The sequence below is a fragment of the Nicrophorus vespilloides genome, unplaced genomic scaffold (genome assembly GCF_001412225.1).
Source record: "Nicrophorus vespilloides isolate i.1.1-1 unplaced genomic scaffold, Nicve_v1.0, whole genome shotgun sequence".
Taxonomy (NCBI): Eukaryota; Metazoa; Arthropoda; class Insecta; order Coleoptera; family Silphidae; genus Nicrophorus; species Nicrophorus vespilloides.
The window spans coordinates 36,119-63,677 of record NW_017096469.1 but is presented as its reverse complement, the minus strand read 5'-3'; the positions used below and the strand labels follow the sequence as shown (position 1 = coordinate 63,677).

Here is a 27,559-nt window from a genome sequence, read left to right as displayed (position 1 = left end):
CGCCACGCCAAATTTGGCATGGATGGACTAAAACCACAAAAAAAGTGACCGATTAATTACAAATCGTTAATTGATTTCTTGCTTCCGTTTTATACCTTTTATATTAAACCAAAACAAAAACGAATACGTGAGAACATTAACTGCGATAAATTTCTTTTCTAACGACAAATTATACATAATTACAGAAATTACATGTCATTTGCACATGTATTATGCGGGATTGAATTAGGATGTGAAGGTGGATTTATTCTGTTAAATCGTACTTAATAGAATTAAAAATGATTTTATTAATCCACAAAATATAGTAAATCTTTAAAAAATATAAAATACAATAACATTTTAAAATTAATACAATATATATGGTAGTAATAAAAAGGAATTATATTTTTAATAAAAAGCAAATAAACTATTATACATTAGTTTAGGGTACATATACATATTTTTATTATTATTACTATTTATATTGGAAGAAAATCTATCACTTTCATATCGTCCTAATTAGAACCAGAAACTTTTTAATCCATTTTTTTAATGTTGTCGAAATCGAACATATTCGAATTAGGAACTTTTTTTGATAAAGATGTTAATTTTAACTATCAATTTGACAGCGATGCATTTTTTTTCCTAATAAATTGATGACTGTATTGTCATTGGAATGTCATTTTTTGACATGACGTCGCGTTGTTTTCTGTTCCGGATAAAACCGGTGATGTCATTTGTTTCTCCTCGGAGCGCGTTCTGCGACGGGTTGTCTTTTTTTACCTTTTTCTCGTACCCTATTTTACTACACGATCTTTTTTTTTTGCAAAGCGTGTGCAGTTTTCTTATTACTCTTTTTATTTATTTTTGTTGCAAAATCCAACATTTTGTCACGTACTTTTTTTTTCTATATATATATACACACCATTCTTCCTTTCTCTCGTATATATTGCGAGAATCGTGTGCAACAGAACAACGCTTTATATGCGAACGAAAAGGGAGTTCAGTTGGAAATCTGCGAGAAATAATTGTTTTATATATAACCGAGAATGTCGTAAGTAAATTATGTAATTGATAAAATTTAATTGAATTTGCTGAAATTAGTTTCTTATATAATTTATTGATTCTGTGATATTTATTTTAAAAAGACAACATACATATAATTTAAACATTATAATTGTTAATGCAGATTTATAAAGACAAATGCGTTTAATACATTATTATTACGATTTTTTATTAAAATGAAATTTAAAAAGTGGCTTACCTGCTATATAGTTATAGAAATATACATAATTTGTAATTTTAAAATAAAATATTTATTATAAATTTACTTAGAAATCAATTATATCTAAGAACCGAATCACTTACCTTTTCATATACAACAGAGGAATTTTCTATTGTGTTCGCTGAAGCATCATACTTACTGTTGTCATTATAATATTGTTTTTTTTTTCTGAAATGAAGAAGTGGATGCTTAAAGGATGGATCTCTGTTTATCATCTCCCGTTTTTTTTTCTTATTGGGGTTGTAAATAAAACACGAGCGCGGAATTTCCAATTCCGATTTTATTTATTTATTGATAGAGCGAAGTAAGCCTGATACTGATGATGTAGGAAGAGAGGATTGCCAACGTACACATACATACATGTTAACAGAGAAAGAAGAACGGTGAAGGCGCGCACAATTGGATCGCCTCGCGCATGAAATATTTATTCTTAAAGCCCTTATCAGCCATGTCGCATCTGCACAATTTCTTCTACACTAAATCGAACAGCAAACATACATAAAATAAACGAAAAAAAACATATATAAAGATGGTTTAGCGTATAAGTAAGCACGCGAGGTGCATTTACTAGAGGCAAGTGAAAAAATATATAATATAATATAATAAAACGAAAAAGATGCATTAAGAACGGATGTGATGGCTTAATTAATTTTCCTATCTTAATCACGAGTAAATTAAATTCAAAATATAAAAAAACAGCTGTAATAATATATGTACACTTAATGTTATGCAAACGCATTACATACTTATGCTTAGATTTATGGCACTTTGGGTTTACTTAAGTGATTAATAAATATAATCAACAAACGGGGATTTAATGTCGTCCGAACTATGTTTTATGAAGCGTCGGATCGTTAACTTAATTAAGTTCTAGTCAGTCTTACGAAAATCTAATTCTTAAAAAAATAAACAAACTATGTTCAATTCGCGAATAAATCAAAGTATGAAACAGTTAAAGCCATAGTTCAGTAAGCGAAAAGCAATTCCCTTATAAATAAATGAAAAAATACAAATTGTAAAATTAATTAGAATATGTTAACTTATTGTACAATAGTGTAGGATCACAGTCGTAATATTTTAAATATGCATTTAGACTAAAAGTATTTAATATTAATTAATAACTATGAGCACCATATAGAAAAATCTAGAATATAATGAAAATTTGGTTTACGTCTAAATTACTGTGATCATTTGTATATTATGAACAACATCTGTAATAAATATGAAACGAAAAGGAAAACAGCAATCATTGATAGTAATGTGTACACCTTAACAGATTTTCTTTGATATTATTTCTAAGAAGTGAAGTGTAGAAAACCTTTTTTATCGAAGCCCCTTTATCAAAGTCACTTGGAATGATGAAGGGGAACAGTTTTTGAATACGCCTAGTACTCCATTTGATTTTATTACTCTCTTCCCAAGGCCTATTTATAAATCGTTTTGCCGCCGAGCCGGTCGTTGTGCGACTCCTTTCAGATTTTCGAAATTGATATTGGGTAGTCAATATATATAGAGAGAGAAGCAAATGGCATGTGGACAAGTGTCCGATGATAGAAGGACGCTTTCGCGCACCACCGGTCTCCTCTCCCGGTCATTGCTGACAAGCAGCAAAAGGGATATCAAGACACCTCGAGGCGCTTGTTCTCGAGTAATATAAAATGGGAACTTAACTGGCGTGTAAGCGCGGTAGTTGCGGTGGTAGCTGAGGCTGCCGAAAGAGTTTTCGGGGAACCGGTCTTTGATCTCAGCACGCCCACGCTCTCTGCTCTTCGTCGGACGGTGGTGGTAGTAGTACCTCGCATCGCGTGTTCTGATCTTCCTCCTCTGCTGCGTCCGATGTTTGTTTGCTCCGGAGGACGACCCTGCAAAACAGACCCAAAACGGTTTCTTTCGAGCTCGTGCGTTGTCTCTTCGGAGGAGGATAATTGGGGCGCGCTGTCGCGACTACCGGTGTTGATTTTCGGGCCTCCTCCTCCTACTCCTCCACTTACCGCAAGAACCAGTTTGGCCGCGCGCCCCACATTATCACCGACCAATATCAAACAACACCCGAGCTAATTACACACTACTTCAATTCCGAGCATTCCCCAAAACCCAAAAGTTGTTGGAAGCCCGGCAATCTATAGTGATCTTACACCTAGTTAAAATAGTTGGAACTTATTAAAAGCTGGCAACCGTTTCCATCGGGGAAATTCCTCGAGCGAATTCCTCTCAAAGGCAACTTAATTAAATCCAAAAAATATTCACCAAGTGCAACAACATATTTATCATTTTCTAAATAAGAATTCTACATTCATTATAAAATTATCCTTGTGATTATAATCTTATATAAATTTAATATTATGTAATTATTTATTACACATTCGTATTCTTTATATTACAACAAAATATTAAGTTTTTTGTATTTAATTTAAATTTTATGCGAAATTTCTACCTCAAGAAAAAACTAAATTAGTCAAATTAATAAAAATATTTAATAATTTTTTATCTAAAATATACAATTCTTTCCTAATTAAATGTAAAATCCTTGATAACAGATTTGCAACAGTTAACGTTTTGTTTTTTTTTATTATTATTTAAGTAAAATCCGGAGGCTTTCACAAATAATTGCAATCATTTTATAAATATGTTACTAAAATAATATGTAGTAACTATTTTTATGGGATTAAAATTTATTTATTTTATTTTTAATCAATTTTTGGTGTGTCTGACTCTTATATTTAGAAATTTTTTTCATTTTTGAAAAGAGGAATATTTGCGCAAATCTTTAATATTCATTTAATATTTTAATATTTCATTCAATCAATATGTACACGATTATTAAGTGTTCTTTGAATATTATATTACCAAAGTTATTTTTATAATAAAAACTATTATTGTTGTTTTATATTACTTTTATATCCAAGTGAATAATATTAGGAAAAAGTAATATTTGAATTAAAATACAAGTTAATTTAATGACTTTAATCCATATGAGAATGCATGTAAATTGTTATTAAAATACACTCATCAGAAACTGCAAGAAAAGGGGGAAAAGTCAGCTCACAAGATTTGTTCCTAATTAAATAGTAAAACGCTGAGATTTGCGCAAATATTTACATCTGGAAATTAAATTAATTCAAATCCCAAGTTATGGGTTGTCTTTTAAACTCCGCACCGTACGATGCGATCAGCAGTCTCGTTTTGGAATAAAAACAGATAAATTTATATCCATCGCGTAACCCTTTTTATTTCTTCTTTTCTTTCTTATCTACTTCTTATACTTATTTCGGGCTGCGATTTCCCACAGTCTAACGGACCGGTCGTGAATTATCATAACTACATTCACACGCGCGACTCATTTTCCTTTTTTCAAAATCCGGATTTTTCGCGCTTTCCCACCGCCACTCGGATCTCATTAATTGTCGATTTAATTAACAAACCTCGACTACACACTAATAAATACCAACAATAATTATGGCGTTATTAAAACATTCAGCTTATTTCGAAATAATAAAAGCATGTAATGAAACCAAGTAATATAGTATTTATTTCATTATCCAAATCGTCTCTTCATGTTATGATTTATACGCAAAGTCTAATTAATGTTAAATTATTTATTATAAACATAGTTACCACAATGCTAAAATAAACATATACTAGTGCAGTATTAATTAGATTGTGCAATAAGTAGGTCCTGTTTAATTATCGTAATATTATCAATATCCTATTTTAATGAAATTCAATTTATTGAAATAAAAAAAAACTATGTAATCAAATCGTTGCACAATTGAAACCATGTTTTCTGCAGCGACTTTGAAAAAAAAATGCAACAAATTAATTGTTTCAAGGATAATCGAAACGCCATAAAAAACGACAATTATTCGTTGTTTTTTTTTCTTCATCTAAAGAATTTCAGTAGTTTGACCTCAATTTGCGTGGTGCATAGTTCGCCTCTCTCGTCGCGTTTAATTATCGCCGTTGTTGTTTGCTCGTTGTTGTTGTTACTTTTTATCTCTTTGATTGAATTCCAGCAGAAGGAATTCAAACGCGAATGGATTTAGATCCGTTCGAATTTAATAAAAAAATAAACCCAAGAATATGCGACGACAATTAGTCTAAACGTGGAGTGTAATTGAATTCAATGGAATAAAGTTTTTTTTCTTGTTGTTCTTGTTGCAAATGGCAACAAAGTGACGACCAGTTCAATCAAATCCTTAATTTGGATGTCAGTGAATGGATCGTTTCCCAAGGGAATTGCAGTTTGAACGAAACGCAAATTCTATTGTAGAAAATCAACTTTTCATTGACAGAATTTTTAAAGTTGTGCTTCTTAAAATTTTATTTTTATAATGAAATTTTATGCTTATATACATTTCTGATTGTAAATTAAAAAAAAAACTAAATTTGTTATTTGTATGCAACACAATTCAGAATTAAATAAAGATTGTTTGAAGATTATATTAATATTAATTAAACACGAGAATGTTCTATTGAAAAAATATTTTATTTGTAATTAAGAAGAAAAAAAATCTGAATTTCAACGTAATTATTGCCATCGTTATCGTTTTCCTTGATATTCCGACCTCTAGAATATTTGAAAAGACTTCTGATGTCTGGAGAAGTGAAGTAGTTTGTGCGCTTTTTTTGCAGTCTCTTTACTCCTGATCGCTTTGTTTTTTTTTTCACGTTTATCTTTTAACAATAAAATTTTATGTGCGTTAGAACTGTAAATCATTGCTAATTGCACTTTTGTAACGTTTCGCATTGCGCTTAGGTATCATTACTATTGGGTTTCCTCTCCTTTCACATTTCATTGAACGCGACCACACGACTTGATGAGTGCAGCAAGATATATATATATATATTTGTCATTTGCGCACAGTTTGAAATATCGTCGGTAATCGTCAAAATTTTAATGGAAAATATTACAAAACAAGATTTTATTTAAAGTTCCTACATTCACAATTGATCGCAGCAATAATTTATGCGTGTTTTTCATCATTAGAAATGTTGTTAATTTGAAATATAGTAATTAATGTTATTAATATATATATATTTTAATAGTAATAGTATTATTATGACTTGAATCAGCAAAGGTTATTCTCGGTTCTTAGCTACGTTTTGAACTGGACGATGCAAGTTGCGGCAGGCCAAAAACTGGACTCCGGGCAAAATCGTCCTGACGATCTCGACTTATTGATTCACTAACGAACACATGCATCCGTCCCGTACAAACATTCCATTTTAATTACGCACTTTTCTTGTTCATAATATAAAAAAAAGTAAACGCAAGTACGGAAAAAGTGTTTTGATTAAATTTCAGAAGTCTCTAATTGGACGTAATTCTCACCTTGTTTCTTACGAGCTGTGTAAAAACTATATGATATTGAAAAAAATATACATTGTCAATGAATTATAAATATTTAGTAATTTGATATACTTATCAATTAAGATAATATATTTTATAGTCAGAGTTCTATTTTTCATGAGTTATATATTTCGTAGTAAAGTTAATTTATGAAATCTTGAGACAAGGAGGAATTTTTGAAAAGCATCACATCCCGTTTTGTCCACAATAACAACTATATATTGTAATTTAATATAAGAAAGGTATTTAATTTTTTATATATAAACAATAAAGTTTACTATTTTATTAAAAAAAATAAATGAATCAAAATACTTTCAAACTTTAAGTTTTTTCAATGTTATATGCTTTTACATTCATTTATTACACTCGTATTTAAATAAATTAAATAAGTTTTACTTATAAACACAAAAAAAGTATATTTTTTAGTGTTTCTGTGAAATAATAAAGTTTACTTTTCTTTTCAAAAAAATGTTTATGAATGAATAAAAATACTTTCAATACATTTAGTATTTTCAATGTTATGCGCTTTTACATTCATGTTTCAATAAATTAAATAATTTTTAGCTATAAACACACAAACAGTATATTTTTTAGTGTTACTAAATTTTAATTTACAAATTTCGAATGAATACAACATTGTAAATAAACAAAAACATTATTATAAGAGAGCTAATTCTTGATATGTTATTGTTTAATAGTTTTTAGAGAAAATGAAATTAGGTTGCGTGTATGAGGAAAGAAAAATGCAATAACTAGCCATAAATAAAGTTGAAGAAATGGAAAGGACATTTCGCGCTGTACGAATCTATCGCGTCTGGTAAATATTCCAGTTTCTTTTGTAAGTGAGTCCTTTGCGAATTACGAACATAAATCATCGGATCTTTTTCCGCCCATTTCTTCCTTCTCCCCCTTCAATTCTGCTGCCATTTCTTTCGTTCGGGTTTTAATTCAAGCGTTACGTGTGCGTATGTAAAAGGGGAGGGCGCGACACATAAATCTGGACGTCGGAGCTGGACGGAAACTGTGTAGCAGCAAAAGAAAAATCAAAGAAATCTTGTCCGTTACACATATTTCCCGATGGATTTATATATGACTACTACTATGTGTCGCCGTGCAAGTGAGTAGCTACCTGGTAGCTCTAGCATTGCACGGCGCGGACGGAGAGTTCTACGGGGCTTGATTAATATCCGTGCACGAGATTTATTCCAATTGGATAACAGAAAACCAAACTAACGAGTCACCAGCATTTTATTGAATTATTAACTGCCGCCAACATTGACACTGATCTCTCAACTGAATCTACCGGGAACGAAAGGAGCTGAAATCAAAGAAAGAAATATGATTTCTTCCCTCGGCTACGGATTCCTGCACGATTCTTATCTCCGAGTTACTGTTAACATATCTAAACATCATTTCAACAGCCGAACACGTTGAAATTACGGAATTCAGTTTTTCTTTTAAATTTCAAAGAAATAATAAAATATTGCTACCATTATATAATTACATAAATATAGACAGACAAATTTATTAATCTTTACAGAAATTATTAAAATTTTAATTTACACATTTATTTTTCTAATTTCTCTGGTTTTTTTTATATTATATACCTAAATGTACCGAATTTCGTCTACAATTCTAATTTATTAAAAATCATTTATCAAACATATAATCATGTCAAAAAAGATTTTCCTTATATTCCTTTTTTGTGTCAATTGACTGTGATGATGTATTAAACTTTTTATTATCGATTGAATAAATATCAAAATCAAAATTGTAATCAGATGAAAGAAGCGTCGAAAATATGATTAAATAATCTTGAATTTAAAAAAAAAAGTTGTGCATTCCTTAATTTGGCATTTCGTTATTAACGGCATTTTGCACGTAAGTTTTGAAAGTTTTACGCGAATAAAAATCGCGTTTTATAATTCCTCCTGCGTTTTTCTTTCTTTTGGGACTACTTTATGGAGACCATCTGCGGCGTGCATGTAATTTTTTTATGCGTGGCGCTTGATGCTTAAAAATCTTTGAGACAATTTTCTGGGCCAATTAAAAGGAGCGAGAGGACAGAACAGATGGACGGATCGCGTTTAAAAAGTATACGAAAACAAACAAACAACACAAAAAAAGACAGACGACCGGTTGCGGTGGCGTTGCGTAACGTCGCGAAATTTTCTCCACCTGCGATTCATTACTAACCGGTGATGAACGCGTAGAACCGGAAAACGAGAGATTTTCATTTTAAATGGTATATTCAGCGTCGAATCTTTTGCATAGCTGAAGAGAGACTAGTTTATTGCTCGCAAAGTTCTTTAATTGAGTCGGGTTTATTGCCGGGATGAAGGTGTCTTGTTGCTTCGTTCGGAGCATACCAGCAATCTTTTTCCATCAATTTGCATGCCCTCGACTCGACTCCGATAATATTTTATTTGGCTATTGATTTTAATGGCTCTTAATTTTACGACCGCTAAAGCCCTACGATAAATAACGCTGCTCCTTCCGATCAATTAAGCGCGCGCCAAATTAGCCGCTCTTTCGCTACGCTCGGTTTTATTGGCCTAGGCACGTCTCGTCTCTCACCAATCCACAGAGTTCCCCATTCATACCGAATGTTTACACTTCCTCCTCGAGTGGACTACATTAGCTTCTGATTGCGGTAGCATTGTGCGTCGGTAGTACGACGTCAATATTTGTGGTACAAACATTTAGAGAATGACCATAATAAATCTCTCGACAAACAATTAAAAGAAAAACAACGAATAAACAAACATAAAGAAACCTTTTCTTTCATTGAACAAACTAAGTGTGTCGGACCCGACCCGGAGGGCTTTCATTCTCATCGGTTTACTTCTTACCGTACTCCCGCCGCCCGCGTCCGTCTTAGAAATCTTCTCGGTAACGGCCGAAACGTGATAATTGATTCCGCCATATAGTTTTAATTAATCGCCGTTAAATGAGTTAAACGCGAGGAGACAGGCAAAAGCAAAAAGGAACGAAAGAGAGAAACGCGATTGCCGTCGAATCAATATGCCGAGGAGCGAGGCGCAGTTTAATAAATTTGGTTTTGAAATTCACCGGAAGCCATCGCCGTCGTCGTTGTCTTACCGACATTGAATTTCAAATCGCATCACGCGCCGCATTTTTTTTTCATACGGACTCCATTAGCTTAATTTGTATTTGGATATTATTTGTACGGTCGGACAATATTAAAAGACACATAATGTTTGCGCTTCGCGCTTAAGTGCTCTGACCTTATCAAAATGAACCTAATTTCAATTAATTTCACTAACAAATTATTATAAATTTATTGAGTGTAGACCCAAAAGAACAAACATATTTCTGGAATTAATTGTATAAGTACGACAGAATAAAGTTTTGATGTATACCTAATTTAAAAATTCTCCGTTTTTCATCTGAAAACTATATATTTCAATAATATTATGGAATAAACCAATTAATTACATAACTAACTATATTATAATATTACTAATTGAATATTGTTATCAGATATATCTTTAATAAATCGCTATTAGATTTATAAAAAAAAAACACTATTCGTTTGAAGGGTAAATAAATAAATTATTGATAAAACATTTCATTTTGCTTAATTTTTATTAATGTTAATAATTTTAAGAAAGTTATTTTACTAAATAAATTGAACGCAAACGCTCGGATTCTCAAGTAAGATAAACAATTATTGTTGACGCTTACCGAAAGGTTGGTTTATTCAACGTATATTTTACTTTCTATGATAAAAATATAAGTTTTCATTAAAATAAATAAATTGAAAATGAAATATTTATTACAATAATTGTTCCCTATTGTATAACTTGAATAAAATACTATTTTATAAAAAATCGAATCTTATTCAACTGATAATTATTAACTTTATGTGTGTGTAATATTTTAATAAACTTGAAACAATTTCTTCTTTTAACTTGATTGATTGATTGCAGTGCAAATGTTATGCCCATAATGAATTGTAAATAAATGCAGCGAAAACCGATTCGTAATACGGATGTAAATATCGCTTTTTTTTATGTAAATAGTGAAAGAAAAACGAAATAGTTGACTTTTAATTAATATGGAGTGCATATAAGTGTGGGAATGGTTTCAGACTGTGTCTAGTTACGGAATGCCTCTGCATGGAGACATGTAATTAAAACAACAACAAAAAACTGCAGGAAACAAAAGAAAACGTGCCACACATATTTTGTAATTAACGAATATTGGTCAGTGACTAAGAATACAAAATAAATGCATTTATTATTTTGTAAAATTACTAGAATTTTATGCTATGAATTACGCATGTTAGAAATAGTTTAAAAGGAAAGAAATTCTATAAAATTTATGTTTTATTTGAATTATTTATGTTGAAATAAATATGTCGTGGCAAAATAACTTTAAAAGTGTAATTAAGCATTTGTATTAAATAATTTCAAATGATAAAATCGAATGTGTTGAAAAGTTCATATTTATTTTAAACTATGATACTTTATGATACCAATGAACACATATATTCGTTAATTAATTACGTCGGATAATTTTTCGTCGATTAATTAAAATTAATTTTTTTTTTTTGTAACTATAATTTATTCCAACCATAAAAATGTCTAACTTAATTAAATTAGAATCTTATAAAATAGCCTCCGGATCATAAATATGCTGATTATTACATATAAATATTCAATAAAAATATATAGTTCATTAGAAAGAGTTATAAAAATATTGAATAATAATTTGATTGCAGTGGGCGTAAATCATAGGTTTTTCTAAATATTATTGTGATTTATGGTAATATTGAAAATGATTGAATGTTATTAATAGAGTCGATGCACAATTTCTTCTTATTCCTTTAAGTAGTATATTTAAAATCGATAATTGCAATTATTGCTCTATAATATTGTTGCTTTATTACGCTTTGTTTTGGTTACACTCTTAACAATATGAATGTTGAAAACTAACAATATGTTTCTGGATTTGAATAAGTTACCTATAGATATTTCAGTATTTTTTAAAATTATTTGTTAAATGCAATAATTGAATTGTAATTTTGGTTAATTATTTAGAAAATATTGTCTTTACCTTTATGCGTTGATGTTGCGGTCCGCGATTTCTTCTCTCTTGCCTTTGGTCCTGTGTCTCCCTCTCACTCTTTCTCGCACTCCTCCTTCGGACGCTGGTCCTTCTTTTCCTTCTCCATCGTGCTCTCGTAGTTCAGCTCTTCCATCTCTCTCGGCCGTTGTTGTGGTGAGCGCGGGCGGGCGGGCGGAGCCGGGATGAAGAGGAGGAGGGCCGCGGCGCGGCGACCGCCAGAGCGCACCTGTTCACGTTTCACCCTCTGATGGGGTGCAGAAGAGGACCTGGGGGATGCCGCCACCGCCTGCCGCCTTTTTGCGTCGCACCCGCCCTTGGGGCGTCGAAGAATGACGCCGACCGGTCACCGGCGCCGCCACCAGAACCCTCTGCGCTCACAGATGGTCACCTGCGGCGCTCGCAGAGCGATCCGGCGGCGAAGTCCATCCGGGCGAAAACGCAGATTGCGCGCTTTTTTTCGAAAAAAAAAAATATAAAGTAATGGATAATAAAAATGATTTTTCAAAGGAAACTTATTGCAAATTGGGGGGAAAATGTTTGAAGTACTCACCCCGCGGACCTGTTGCTGCTGATCAATGCTGGTTGGTTGGTTGGTGTCGAGTTGTTGATGGGCTCGAAGGCGATGGTATACTGGCTGATGGTCGTTCTGTCCACATGAGTCAGTGGCGGCGGTGTTGATCGACCGCAGCCGAGGATCCGAAGGAAGGAAACGCGCCGGTTGACCATAGTTGGGCATCGTCCCATATATGGGTCTGGCATTGTTACATTGCCTACCAACAACCAACACCACATACTTACTACCACTGCCACCGTGTTGCTGTTGTTACCATCACTACTACCACCTCCGATCGACACGACGGGGGTAGGTAGGCCCTGTCTTGTTTCCATCACAACCCACAACTGCCTCCTCCATCTCTTCTCTCTTACTATCTCAACAAAAAATATCCATTTTACGCGCAGCATTCGATTGACTTTCGTACTTAACCAACTTATCAATATTTTATCAGTATTTAATTTTTACATAAACAAATATTAGCATATCTCAATATTTTTTTAAAATTATGTAACAATATATTATCCATATTTATTAATGCATATAGTACATATACAACACATATATCAATATTTTCAGGCTTTTTTTTTAATAAAAAATATATTCAAAATACAAGCATGTACCATGTAGATTCTATATGATCATAGTTTAAATATTTTAAGTCAGATATTAAAGTAACATAGTATATTACTATGTGAAGTGCGTAATAAAGAATTACATTTGTTACAATTTTTCAACAATAATTATTTTTAATAATATCAAAACATCATTATGTCTAACGAGGACAAAAGTGTAAAAATATATGCGTATTAGATACTTAATAAGTATATTTAGCTAATTGCTATATTGTTGGAAACTAATATTAGTTATAAGTTAATTAGACCATTATAGTTTACACTAATGACAAACATTTCTAAGTTAGTTTATTTTAAATGAATTTTGATTGGACTAAATCACAAAAAAGAATTCTTTACAGCGTGCGATGATGCGATTTTTTTTTTCATTTTTTTTTGTAGCCTTGTCATCTCTCGTAAAGTATATTTTAATTAGCGTTAGGACTAGAAACATTAACTCCATTAGTAAATTGCGGTTTTCCTTAAACTCTTTCCTCCTTCTCAATTTCCTACAAATCTTTCCGCATTAGGCATAGCCAGTGTATATGGATATTCTCTATTTAGTTGTCTTCGTCATTAAAGAAAGACACTTTCATTGCGTTAATTTGAAATTAACTCCGTATTGTTCTTTTTTTCTTTCTTTCGAATGAATACTTCCTGTCGCATGTATAAAAATACACTTATTCTACACATCAATTTCACTAAGAAATAATATAAAGTTTTATTATCCTCGACGCTGATGCCTTTCTGCATTAAGACGTACGAATGTTCATAATTAAATAAAGATTTTCTGTAAAACAAAAGTTTAATTAAATAGTTATTTTTTTATATATCTAAATTATAATAATTAACCAGTATTAGGTTTTTTAATAAATACAAAAATCCAAACTATTTCAGATCAGACTTGAAAGTAATTTCTGTAAAATAAACGATTTTAGTATTTGTATAATAACCCAAATACTAAAATCTCAGTTTAATAAAACTGATGCTTTTGATTTATAGACTTACTAATGCTTTTTTTCCTAAGTTTATTTTGATTTAGTAGTTCCCGTGTATACTTATATACGATGATCTATAGAATTTGATGAAATTGTGTATACTTTTCGACATACGATTTTCCATAATTATTTGATATTGATTCAAATAGATTGAAAATTAACTTTATACAATATTTGTTTTTATGCATATATTTTTTTTAATATTTACTATTTTTTTAACATTATTTTATTTTTAATTTATTTTTTTTAAGTAATTATTGATTATTTTAAGAATTAATTATTATTTTAATATTCTTTTTGTACAAAAGTTATTCAATTTAAATTAGTTACTTATAGTATGATTCTATAAGTAACTAATTTAAGTAACTATATTAAGTTTTTCAATATTACATAAAATATACATAATAATTACATAATATACACGGTTTAAATATTTTGCAAACATATATGATCTTTATTTATATAATATTATTTTAAGAGAAATTAAGCATTTTATCAACATGTGTATTACAACAACTAACTAACTTGTCCAATTTCGAATCGTGTACGAAATTGGAAAAGTTATCACAAATTCTTACAATTTATTGCACAAGATTGAATGGGTGATTTTTATCAACTAAAGGAAATTATAAAATAACTAAATGGCCACATACTAAATTTATTTGATTTTAACTGAATCTACATTAATTTTCTTAGACAATTCTTGACGATAGTATTCATACAATATTTATTATTATAATAATTTTTATTATCTACTTAAGACAAGTACTATATTATATTTTAGAGCGTTTTAAATAAATGGACAACTTTCAATTAAAAAGGATTAATTATCAAATTTAATTTAAGTTGCCAGAACAACGGATCAAGTAGTGTTTAAAAAGAAAGAGGAGAATGTAGAGAAGGCAAGACAAAAAAACAGAAATGTGTATGTGTCGCGTCGTGTATTTTTCTGGTTGATCGGACAGCGGTCAGTTTTGCGCGCGACAACAACCACCTGCGCGCCACATTTTTATATGAAGACATTACATACTTAATAATCCGAGAAGTGACATACAGCTACGATTGACGTTTTCGCCGATCATTCGTGACACCTGAAAATGCCAATTGCTGATCAATCCAACGATCGTCGTTGTTTATCCGTCGGATTCGAGAAATAAAAGCAAAAAAATCGGCATCCACCTAGTATGCAAATCGGAGAAGAATTGGCCTACGCAATTCGATAAAGATAATATAATAAAATGGCCAATGGGAAACGATAAAACGTTACCATACTTACTTAGGTACGGATAAATCGGATACGTGACGAAACTGCAAAGAACAAACCAGCGGGGAGAACGGAGAGTGGCGTAAGAAGTAAAAGAAGAAGAATGGAGGAACGTGGAGTGGAGTAGAAGAAGAATGGCCGGGAATGTGGAATCGGAATCATTCCACTATTACCTTTATTATTTCTAAATCAAAAATCCCGCTGCCGGTCGCCTGTGCTGCAGTGCGGTGCTTCTCCCCCTCGTTACGCTCCTCGGCGACCTTTCTTCTTCTTCGCCTTACCCAGTGTTTCTTTACGCATACGCAAAAAGGAAGAGGACGAGAACAAGAAATGAGACAATGACCCATAAAAATCCGCGAACCAAAAAATAAAAGAGGATTAAGAGCGGCGCGTGCTATTGTTTCCAGAGCGCGGCCTCTTTAATCCCCCCTAGTGGCTAACTTCTTGTTTATATTCCTTTTGCTGCTGCAAACCAAAAGCCACCCTCCCTGCCGCCAGATCCTCTGAGGTTTTATGGAGTCACGGGCACTAATAAATTTGGGGACTCCAAAATATTATGACATTCAAAAGAACATTTCACTATTGATAATAATATAATCATAATCATTACTGATATGCATAATATACATAAAAAAAAACATACAAATTTCTGCCCATCACTGTCTTATCACTATCAAAAATAAATGTAAAATATTATAATTTAATACAAACATATTTATTAAAAAATATATTTAAATTGTCAAATTTAAATACCATATCCGACCGATTTTCATTTCGATTTTGATATTATATATGTTTATACAAAATAACAAAAAATATTCTTACATTAATATTAAATGAATTAAAACAAGTCCGGATCAAAAGAATCCAAGCCGCGCGAGGCCCATGTGTTCCTTAAACTTTAAACTTTTTAGTACATTATAAAAGAAAGTATCTTCCGCTAACCAATCCAGAAGTAGACGACTTCGCTTTACATTACTGACATAACCAACATAATTTATTTTAAGCTCTTCATTATTAAATACATTTCGCTGGAATGTATAAAACATAGAAATCATGTATTCTAATAATTTACAGATCAAAATTTATAATTATGTTTCGCTAATTACTTCAAATTTTAATGAATGATAATGATAATTAAATAATAATTTCAAAAAATATTATTACTAGAATAATATAATTTACTAAAACAAATCAATTTTACTGTTCTATATTGAAAATATTTAATTAAACCATTGTAAATTGTGATAAGACATTCATGTTCTCATTTCGAAATGAGATTTTATAATTATTTCCAAAATGTTGTTATATTTATCCAATACAAATTTGCGTTTATAGTAAAGTAATTTTTATGTGTTTGCCATATCTACTAATTTTAGTGACAATAATCCATGCTCATATTTTACAATTAAACATCTGTATGATATGTATATATTTTTATAGTAATGTTTATAAACCATCAAAGTACAGTAGAACCTCGCTTAACGAGCAAAATAAATTGTAAGAAATGTGACTCCAAAAATTTTGGAACGATTTTTTGATAATATCTTGTTAATTTTTTTTCTTTTTAAATAATAATTCCAGCCGAATATTTACAAATCATGATCATGACTAGTGCAAATAATAATTCTCAATGATGATTTCCGGAATGATTTCAAATTGAATTTATATTAGTTGTTGTTTTTTTTCATATAGACCATTTTTTATTGTTAATTTTCGTTGTTATTTATTTCATTTAATTCGTGCGAAAATCGATTTCTCTAAATAATGCACGCCGCCATCGATTTATTTATTATTTACACCTGCGCGCCCGTTATACCACTCTCCGCCTTAAATAAATATCTGCAAATAAATAAAACGCTTAATTGCGATGATTAATCGGGTCGCGTGTCCCGTTTTTTTTTCCTTCTTTTTCTTCACTCACATATATATTTTTTCCCTCTTCGTATATGTTCCCTGCGCAGCGCGAGAAACTTTTAATTCCGGGCGACCCCCTTCGGTGCCTTCTCCAATTGCCCGTTCTCTCCAGGTACAAATTGTTGCACCGAATTGCTGACCTCCATTATCATTGTTCGTTTGATTTTCAATTTTTACTTTTCTGCCTTCAGACCACCAACGTACTGGATACACCTCATTATCACATTACATAATTCTTAAATTATTGTTTTGTTGTTCTTCGTTGTTTTTCATCAAATTTAAAATAATAATTTGTATCACATACAATTATTTTGGATCGATTCACATATTTCGATACAATATTTCCAAAAATATTATTTTTATTAAATACCATAACAAACTTAAGGTTTGATTGGTAATTATTAATTTATGTTCTAATATAATATAATAGGGAAAATTATCGAAGAATACCGTGTAAAAAGAATAATAAATATTTTCAGATGTGAAGTGCAGAAACAATCTGTTCATCTAAAAGGAAATTGCGTGCGATAAAAATGTTGCCTATTTATACGAAGATTTATGTAATCTTCTTTTAGAACTTTTAGTTCCTCGTTTGCATAACAGTTCTTCATTCGAACACATTCAGAGGAAGCCGCAAAGAGCGCATTGTTTGTAGTTAGGCACTCTGAAAAAGGAGTCTAAGCTATTTTATTATTCATTTAATTTCCCCGTTTGTTCATTCTCTCCACTCGCTACTGCCGTTGTTGTTGCTGCTGCTGCTGTTGTTGTTGTTGTTCTTCTAGATGTTGTTCTTGTCGTGGTGTGTTCGCGTTTGTCTGTGCTCGCTCTCCGCCAAGCTAGATTTATACAGAAACAATGCGTGTGCAATGCATATACACACACACACATTTCGCTCACTCTCTCTCTTATGCACACCTCCTACGCCGCGTGCAAAATACGTAGACGTGGACGTAGAGATCTACGCTTCGCCGCTGCAGGGAGGAAGGTACTCTTCGCTTTTACCTCCTTTCCCTCTTCCATCGGTCCTCCCTCTTCGGAGCGACCGACCACAGAATCGCGCACCGTGCATATAATAAGTCAATATTTTTGCGAACTAACTCGATAACAATATAATGGCCATTGTTTCGTGTAATTGTGGGACATGCGGCCATTACTTACTCCTCGAACGCGACCCGACGGTGCGCGCCATCAGATTACCATCGCTTATATCACATGTGATACAAAACGCACGCCGACCGGCCAACGACAACGACAATTCTTCATCTACCGATTTCCTATTTGCTCCTCTATTGCTCAAAGAACAGAAAACGCGAACCCACGATATTCAATGATACATATTTTTTTTAATCATGCACAAGTCTACTCTAGTCATTGATATTCATGTTTTTCTATTATTCAAACAGTAATAGACGGATGCGTAAGGTTTCTTAAAAGTTTCCGTATCATTATTCATAGAATGTATTTAAGAATCTTCGTGTAACACGGTAGTTACCTCTCTAATTCAAACTCGTCTTATGTGGCACTAGGAGTCAATTCATATTTGAACTGTTTTGTAGCATTAAGATCTTTTAAGGAATTGAAAAATAGTAAATACTGTTTACATCAGGCAATTAAATCTTTTACAAATATCTTAAAGTTATTTTAGTAATAGATTATAATCAAAGTTTAATTTTTTGTAAAAGATTTTTTTTCTAATTGACAATAAAAAGAACTTTAGAATTCGCTTAATATGGGATATTTATTATAACAAAATTCTACAAAATTATTTTGATTGTAATGCGAATACGATCCGTAATTACTGTTATATTTCCTAAATTCTTTAAAAAGGAGATACGCTGAACCGCATTAAAGCCAAAACTCTGTGTACCTATAATCCATCTTTGTAGTAGCCGCTATCAGCATTACTTAACGTGAAGATCTAGTACACAGTGAACGCCATTAACTTCTTTTACGTTTCCTATATTGTGAGAAGATGCTGCATTACTCAACGAGATATCTTTTTTATTTAAAACTGTCCTATTTACAAATCATAGCAACATTTGTTTAATTCTACATATGCTTTCGTTTATGTCAAAGTATTCTTCTACTGTTTAAAGAATACTATGAATGAGGTGATAGAATTGACCGCCTTTCAACAATTTATTCATCTTATTCAATGCATTACCAGTAGCATTTTTTTCATTCTTATATTTCAATTACGAATTAAACTGCAAATAATATTCGTTTTGTAAGTCCACAATTTCAGGAAGGTTTATCAAGTTTAATGAATCACCATTTTCAACGTTTTATATATTTTAATCTATTATTATATAAATAAATCTTTAAAATAAATGATAGTGCTCGAATAAACGCAAGCGTAAGTTAATACAATTAATTAATTGTAATTCGAATTTAAATTTTGATGTTCCTTGAAAAGTTTATAAAGTATTTTAATGTTCGAAATACTTTAAATGTAAATAGATGTAATGAAATATGTTTCTTATATAACAAAAAATTATAAGTTATATTGACCACTTGAAAATTATATACTTACTTAATTAATTGTGATAGAATAAAAATAAGAAAATAATAACCTTTATTGTAATAATCAATAAATTTAACAATCATAAACATATATTTATAACTCTAACCATAACAAAAATAACTTTGCAAAGAACTACCACTACAACTTTGCAATTAGGGTTGTTACATAAATAATTACAAACAAAAAAGTATGAAATAAAAGTTTATATCATTTATTTCTAACGACTGTCGATTTTTACGCTGAAGAAAATATATATAAAAAAGGATATTTTAAACGAGAATAGAATGTTAATGTATATTAGACATTATATCAAATTTGCGTATTTGTAACATGTGGTTAGTTTTAAAGATGATTCTTAAAAATAATGTTATTAGAGCAGATTAAGTTGATGCAACTATTAGAGTTGGAAACTACCTTTTGCGTAACGAGCAACCTGAAAATCTTATTTTCTCGTTCATTTATCTAATATGAAGCTGTTTCGGTATTTTTTTTTTGAAGAGTCATAATGATGAATAATAAAATAAAAAACTTTCCCCTCTCTCGCATCGTGCGTCAATTAGAGGAAGTTTTAAAAGCTTTTCATCCGACTGATGATGATATGGTGTAATTTACGTGTTAGATGAAAGATAATAATTAGTAAAAGCTCACGTACCATTCTTTGGAGGTACCGTTTCGTCGGCGTTTGTTTCTTTTGTAAGGAGGGTCTCTCATCGCTCGTATTTATTTATTCGCCGATTGTTGGGATAGAATTGTTGGTGGAGGCGGGCGGGCGGTCGGTTAGGAGGCTGTGTCGGTGGCAGAGGCGGTGGCGGCGACGGCGGTTACGGCAGCGATGGTCGGCAATCGTTGGCTTCTTCGGCCCGGCGGTTCGGGATCTGTCAAGGTAACTTTAGGCGCCGGGCCCGTTTGATCAATTCGGCTGTTGACCCTCGGCGTCGAGCATGCAGACCATCTGACGCCTGTACCGGTGCTAAACCGCCCCCAAACGTCGGACGACCACGCGTTTCACCAGCTCCACGTCCAGAGCACTAGGAAAACGACCGGGCCGACCGGAAAAACGCGAAAAACAAGCCGGTTCCGGCAAAATGTGGTTAAGTCCAACACACGTGCGTCCTCCCGTTTCCTTCACCTCTCCAACCTCCTCCTACCGCCACGTCCTTCTCTTCTTATTTTCTGGCCCCGAAGACTAATTGCGTACCCTTTTAATTTCCGCATTGCGTTGCATAACTTCCATGACCAAAAAAAAAAGTAAAGAAATGCCAAAAATATATTTCACAATTACAACACTCTAGAATAATACGTAGATGCATGCATTCTCAAGACAAACTCAACGTAATTGGTCCTTTGATTCCATGCACTCGTCGGATTCTGACATGCTGTTTGTTTATTTATTTATATTTGTTATTTTTTTAACCGTGTCGAACACTTAGTTCCTTTACGCCCCAGGTAATAAATTTCTTCTTTTGAATGCGAACATCGTAATTGCCTCATAACAGAGACCTTAAACTTAATTAGATTTCGATTCGGCGCGCTTAATATAACGCAGGTTTGAACTTTAATTAAGCGAATTATGAGCGCGAACATTTTTCGTCCGCCAATTGCGGAGAGGCTTGTCACTGTTTCGCGCGTTGCCTTTTCATTTTCAAATGTATTCTTTATGGAGATGCATCATTCCGTATGTGATGGGACGGACGGAGATGCTAGATGCGATATCAAGTGCGGCCACAGTCGTTTACGAAATGGAGATAAAAATAATGAAATAAAATGAAAAAAAAAATAAAGAATGAAGCTTACGTAAATTGTGTGTATGTGTGCTCAACAAAAGCTCAGCATTTCGTCGGCATAGACTCGCTTTATTATGGGGAATTCGCAATTATTCCCTATCGTCTTTGTCACGGTAAAACTTCTCGCATTCACAATATAGGTATGTGTGTGTGTTCGAGGTAACTCATGTACATTATCATGCAGCTGAGTTAAAATTAGAAAATTATTGTTGAGATATACATTTTCAAGATAATAATAAAATAATCGTTTTATTATTCGGAACAGTATTTGTAGAGTAGAAGAAAATCTAAATAATATTTTCTTCTATTCTTGTAATATTTGTTGAAATAACATCAAATGATGATATAATTTATAACGAATGGAATTTACTACCAGGTAGCAACGAATATATTTTGTTAACCTTAAAATTACCTATAGTTTTTCTTAGTGGCTAGTTATATACTACTTTCGATATTTTATACTCTGAATGTACTTATTTTATTATTAAATATTATCAATTTTCTATTAACAATTGCATGTAGAATCTGATTGAACATATTAACTGTAAATCTATACATAGAATTTACTTCTTCCGTGGTCCCATATTCTGTTCGACGCTTTTCTGGAGATATTTTCGGAATTTTAAGAAATAAAGTTATTATCACAATGAAATTGACGAGTCGAAACAACGCAATTACTTGTCAGTTTGAAATGATTTGATCTGCATTTGTCAAGATACTCCTTTTTAATAGTAATACATTTTCTTCCTAGAAATATCACACAACAGAAAATTCAGTACAAAATAAATTATATGAGTTGTACGAAATGCAAGTTATTAGCGAAATGTCAAATAATATTAAATTTAAAAAGTTGCTGACTCAAGTAAAATATTAATTATTATATTATTTGGTGGTTGAGTAGTTTCTGATGAGAAAGTTACCGAATTAAGGATGACGGATACGAGAATCGCTTCCTGCAGCGCATATTGATTTAACTTTCGGCTCTTCGACTCTTAATTGAAAATATTCGCCGTTTTTGCCCGTTAGTACGTACATGCATACATACATGCGTACAATAATTGCGGATCGGATCGGATCCGATCAGTATGTTTGGGGCTCTCTCGTATTTCTGTCACGATTCTAGTGTCGCTTTATCGGATCGAAGTATGCCGTTTTAATTGTATTGTTAAAAGGATTATTATTATTGCCGGGCTGCCCGTTTTTCAACCTTCGTTCTCTTCATCATCATCATCTCGTTGTCGTCGTTGTGGTCGTCATCGCCTTCATCATCAAGCATCCAGCAGATTTTTCGATAAGAGACAAAAGTTCTGGGAATCGCTGTTATGATAGGATTAATGCAACAACCATCAACCATATCGACGTCGGCCAGAGAAGTTCGAGAATGATTGGTGTTTTGCGGTCCGGCGGGAATGCGCGTTGCGGCGCGGCGCGGTCTGCACTCGGATTTCGTTATTCCGAAGATCGGGCATAAATCGACCCGCGCTGACAATAAACGTTGGAAGTAAATAACAATTAATTCATGTAATTAGTAGTCTCGGCTCGAGCCGGTGGTTGGATTTACGCGTGTGCCGCCATCGGATTCAATACCAAATTTGAGAAAGACTGGTTTAGCAATTCCGATGGAAAATCGCCAGACAGCCTGGCTTTTAGTTGCCTATTATAGTATTATTGCGAGTACGGCAGCTGGTCTAAGCCAAATGGGGAAGGAACGTTGGGAAACGACCAGCGAGGAAAAGGAGAAGAAGTTGGAGGAGAAGAGTAAAAAAAAGCGAACCGAAAGGAAACGGAGCGAGGCGCTGTGGCTGCATCAGAAGAGGACGAGGAAGGAGAAGAGGAACGCCACACGCACACACACGCATCACGGCGTACCGAGGTGGATGGAGCGGAGGCGAAGAAAAAAAACGTACCATCATCCATCGCCGGAGGAATCGAAATGCTTACGCTACCATGGAAATTCCTCCTCCAGGTCCACACTCCCCGGGACCTTTACCACTACTTCTTTTATTCCTACCACAAAGGCTGCTGCTTCGGCCATCGCCAATAGATCGTTCTTAATAATTCCCTCTCTATCAGTATTGTCTTCGACATCATCTCTTGCTCTTTTCCTTTCATCTCTTCTGGTGTCTTTTATAACACACACTTGGCGATTTCTCAATTTTTGCATTTCCTCACATATCCACCATTTTGCGTAAATCCCAACGAAATGTTCGTCATTTTATTGTGATTCGCGCTGCCGCCCCTATCCAAATAGAGCGTATTTTAATTCAATTAGGTAATCGAGCTTGGAATGTCACGTCGCGTTTCGCGGAAGATCTTCGAGTTCCTCGCATTTTAAAGCGCATTAATACTGCTGATTCTCGATATTTGCCGGAACTTAAAATCACTATTTAAACTCAATTCTTTGGATTTCAATTCCTTTAATACCATTTAACAGTTGACTTGTGTTTTTTCTTAGAACTTACAGTAATGTAGTTCATCTTATTACTTAACTGATTTTTATCGAACATGATTTTGGGAACATAGTCCTATGAAATATAAAATAAAATATGTCAATAAATCTGATCTAATGATACACCATATGTGTGATTTATAACAGGGTTGTCATGAAGCTCATCTTCCAATTTATATTTGAACGCCGCTTTTTTACAATGAAATGAAAGCTTGCCTGCGTTAACTTTTTAGCACCCGGATCCAATTAATTTATCTTGAAAATTTTGCTTGAAAAAGTAGATGTTGTCCGTAGCTTTACCAGTAGTTTAGAATGTGCTCTAGGTATACACAAAGATTGAGAATTGCTTATTGAGAATTGCTTATATAAAAATAAAAAATGGAAAACTTCTTTCTAAATATATATGTATGTAAAACTAATATTGTGTTTTTTTGTTGTTCCAGGATGAAAATATGTCGGGTGGTGAGTCTTCGGATAGCAGCGAAGGCGAGATGATATGTGGCGATATAGAGCCGGACTTCCGGATACCCACGACGACGTCGCCAATTTTGAACAGACAATCGACGTCGGCTGCCTCTAGCCAAAGCAAAATAGACGCCTCTACGACACTATCTTCCTCGTCCCACAAACCCGCCGCATCCGCTACATCATCGTCTTCCTCCGCTTCCACTTCATCATTATCGACAACATCAACCTCGATATCAACAGCATCATCTACGACGTCCAACAACAGCAGCACATCCCAGATCATATCTCCGGTTCTGTACCAGACGCCGCAAGGCATGGTTTATGCCACCCCATCGAACGGAGGTGTCATCTTCAGTTTGGCCCCCCAGGGTACCGACCCGTCCGCTCTGGGCCAGTTCCTCACGATCCCTCTTTCCGTTATGCCCACTAACGGGCAAGGCGAACTGGACTTGTCTGCCAAGAGGAAGTGAGAGACCATGCATGCAGATCGGCACGTGCCCCTCTTCCGTTCCGCTTCCTTTTCCGGTTCACAACAACAACAGCCACGAAGACGTGCGCGCGCTCAAATCACGGCGCGATGGGTTTCCTCTCTTCCTTCCTTCATACCCAAATAGTCATAACTTTCAGAAGAATAAAAAAAAAACGAATCACAAGCAAATACGAAGCGAAATTGGGTCAAAACGCCTCCGTATCGGTTTATTCTTTTTTGCTTTCATCCCGCACGATTTTTCACGTGAGGTAACTCGGTACTTGGCTACGACTCAAATATTTGCACATCCCGTAAATTTTCGCTTTAATTGTCAGATATTATTTACAATTGTGCCCAACGCACTGACCGCAAAAATGTTTCTAATCCAACAGTCTTTTTCAATCTCTAAGGAAAAGCAACTTCAGTTACGAAACTTTCGAACTCTCAAAAAAAAAATATCTATATAAAAAAAATGTAATTATTGAAAGAGATTCCAATCATTTCCAATAATTTGCAGTTGAATTAACTTATGGAGTTGCATTTAAACGTAAAGACATTATAAAAAAAACACGGCCATAATAATTATTCCTCCGTGTTTGTTCTTTTTTTTGTTCGTGTTTAAACGAGGAAATTACATCGGTTTTGTGTAGAAGGAAGTTAACAGCAGACGGGCGTCGAAATTAGGCTTATTTTTAGCTTCCTTATTTATAAAACTGAAAGCGGTTTCTTCCATATGGAAAATTCAGCTCGAGCGCACTCTCGACGAAAAAAGGATAAACGGCAATTTGCGCAAACTCAATTCATTTAATACGTATCATCGGTGTTACGAAAAAAGGCAACGTTCATTAAAGCGAATTAAGTAATAATTGATATTACATAAAAAGTTTTATTTTTTTTAATCAAACATTAATTGCTTTCAATGAAAAGAAAAATATTATGTATTTTACAATTAATTTGTAAATTATTAAAATATGGGTAAAAATTGATAAAGTGAATGTTGATTGAAATGAATAATAATTAAGAATGCAGATGAAATTAAAGACGCTAAGAATTTGAAATAATTAAATTGACGAGAGTTTGTGCAAATTGCTTGCTTTAGTTGCAAAAGTAGAATGTTTATAGAAATATTTTTTACTTTTTAAAATATTCACAAAAAGAAATAAATATAGAGTGGCGCAAAATGCAAATTTTTTAAGACATTAGAAAATTGAACATTTCTTTGCAACTACAACTACTCCCTCATTCTAGATTTCCTTTACCTCTTTCATTTCAGAAAGGTATTTTGGGCCCGCGTAAATAATTCTAGTTTTAGAAATTATATTATTGTCCTAATAATTTAAAAATAGAAGAGACGCGCGCGCGGGTCCGAGGCCTCTCCCAGAAGCCACGCCACTCCAACATACATACATACACATACGATCAGTTATTATTCTAAGCGCATTCGTTTTATTTTTCAAATCATCATTCTTGCGTTCCACCATCTTCCCCCAAGGACCAACATATGAAACATTTCTAATATTTTATATTTATATCGTTTGTTTTCGAATTTATTTTGTAAAATAAAAGCACACACTACACGTACGCAGGTTATAGGACATGGACAATAAGTACTTAAAAAACATAAATTCCCCAACTTTTTTTAAATGTTTACTTAATAAGAAAATCGATTAATTTGAATGAGTAGACTGAATTTTCGATTCTAATCTAGTCATCTTAAAACGAAACACCTCCCCCATTTCAAACCCGACACTTCGATCCAAATTTCCCAATAATAAGCAATGAATTTATTAAATAAAATAAATACATTATTGAAGCTTCATAGTCTGTAAGAATTTAGTAATATCTATACTCTGTAGCTCTTAAATTGTAAAACCGAAATGTGCCTTTTTTCCTTTTTATTCATATTTATATTAAATGTATTTATGTATTTTTTTGGTTATTAAATTTCTTCGAAAGTGAAGAAAGCATATCTTAAAACTGCCAAAACACCCTTTAATTAGTTTATTATAATTATTATAAAACCTTATTATATTTTTTTTCGTGTATTTTATTTTTTATTGTTTAGCTCAAAATTGATTGTACATAAATGATAAAGATAATAAAGATACGTTTGTAAAACGAAGAATTAATTGGTTTGTTTCAATTTATACAATTTGATATATATATTTTTTCTTTCAGGATTGATGGAAATTCGATGATCATTTGCTTGTAGACCATTTTACTCTAAGTCTATGTGCGATTTGACTATGTTAGATGCTATGTGTGTACGTTTTGGTCGGCCGTTTTTCTTAAACCCGACGCCGGCTAAAACACGAATGTGTTTATTTTTACTTGCTACTAAAATAGTCAAACGTCTGCTCTAGCCTTAAATACATTTGGAATTATAACTATATACACTACAGAACATACACTAACACACATACAAACTTGAAACGGGCTTTTCTCCAAATCGCGTTCACCAAACTATATTATTCTTTTCTGGCTCATTTTCATTACGGCATCTTACTACATACAGCAATTTTGGAACGAACAGTGTTTTGATAATATTGAAATATCTCCTTTTTCTTATGAAGGTTACAAATAAATTACATTATCTTTAATGTATAAATAATTCAACTATTTTTAATAATAATATTTATTGTAACAATAAATAACAAAAAAAAACTCAATAGAATAGTAAAAATACAAGTCAACTTGTGCAATTTTATAATATTTTATATAAAATTAAAATTACTGTTGGGTAGTACACTATTTGAAAAGTACTTAACACTTTAGTACTTTTAACTGTCAGTACTTCAAACGTATCATATT

The 27,559-nt window shown here is 32.8% G+C and overlaps 2 protein-coding genes across 2 annotated transcripts in view; one reads left to right on the top strand and one right to left on the bottom strand.

Annotated features, from left to right (window-relative positions):
- The window catches only part of LOC108557091 (serum response factor homolog), a 46,097-nt gene extending 20,467 nt beyond the window's left edge, over positions 1 to 25,630 (top strand). The window contains exon 3 of the mRNA XM_017913473.1: positions 24,255 to 25,630. Coding sequence (XP_017768962.1) covers positions 24,255 to 24,749 — 495 coding nt within the window. The 3' untranslated portion in view covers positions 24,750 to 25,630. The remainder of the gene's footprint in view (positions 1 to 24,254) is intronic.
- On the bottom strand, positions 1,528 to 12,614 carry LOC108557092. Its single transcript, XM_017913474.1, has 3 exons — positions 12,259 to 12,614; positions 11,697 to 12,158; positions 1,528 to 3,126 (listed from the first exon to the last, which is right to left on the bottom strand). The coding sequence occupies exons 1-2, from the start codon at positions 12,594 to 12,596 to the stop codon at positions 12,083 to 12,085; spliced, it is 414 nt and encodes a 137-aa protein (XP_017768963.1). The 5' UTR covers positions 12,597 to 12,614; the 3' UTR covers positions 1,528 to 3,126; positions 11,697 to 12,082.
- Positions 25,631 to 27,559: the final 1,929 nt, after the last annotated feature.

Coding starts and splice junctions, on each gene's coding strand:
- LOC108557092 (XM_017913474.1), bottom strand. CDS start 12,596: ATGGAAACAAGACAGGGCCTACCTACCCCCGTCGTGTCGATCGGAGGT. Junction 12,159..12,258: donor AGCAGCAACAGGTCCGCGGG/GTGAGTACTTCA, acceptor TTCGAAAAAAAG/CGCGCAATCTGCGTTTTCGC.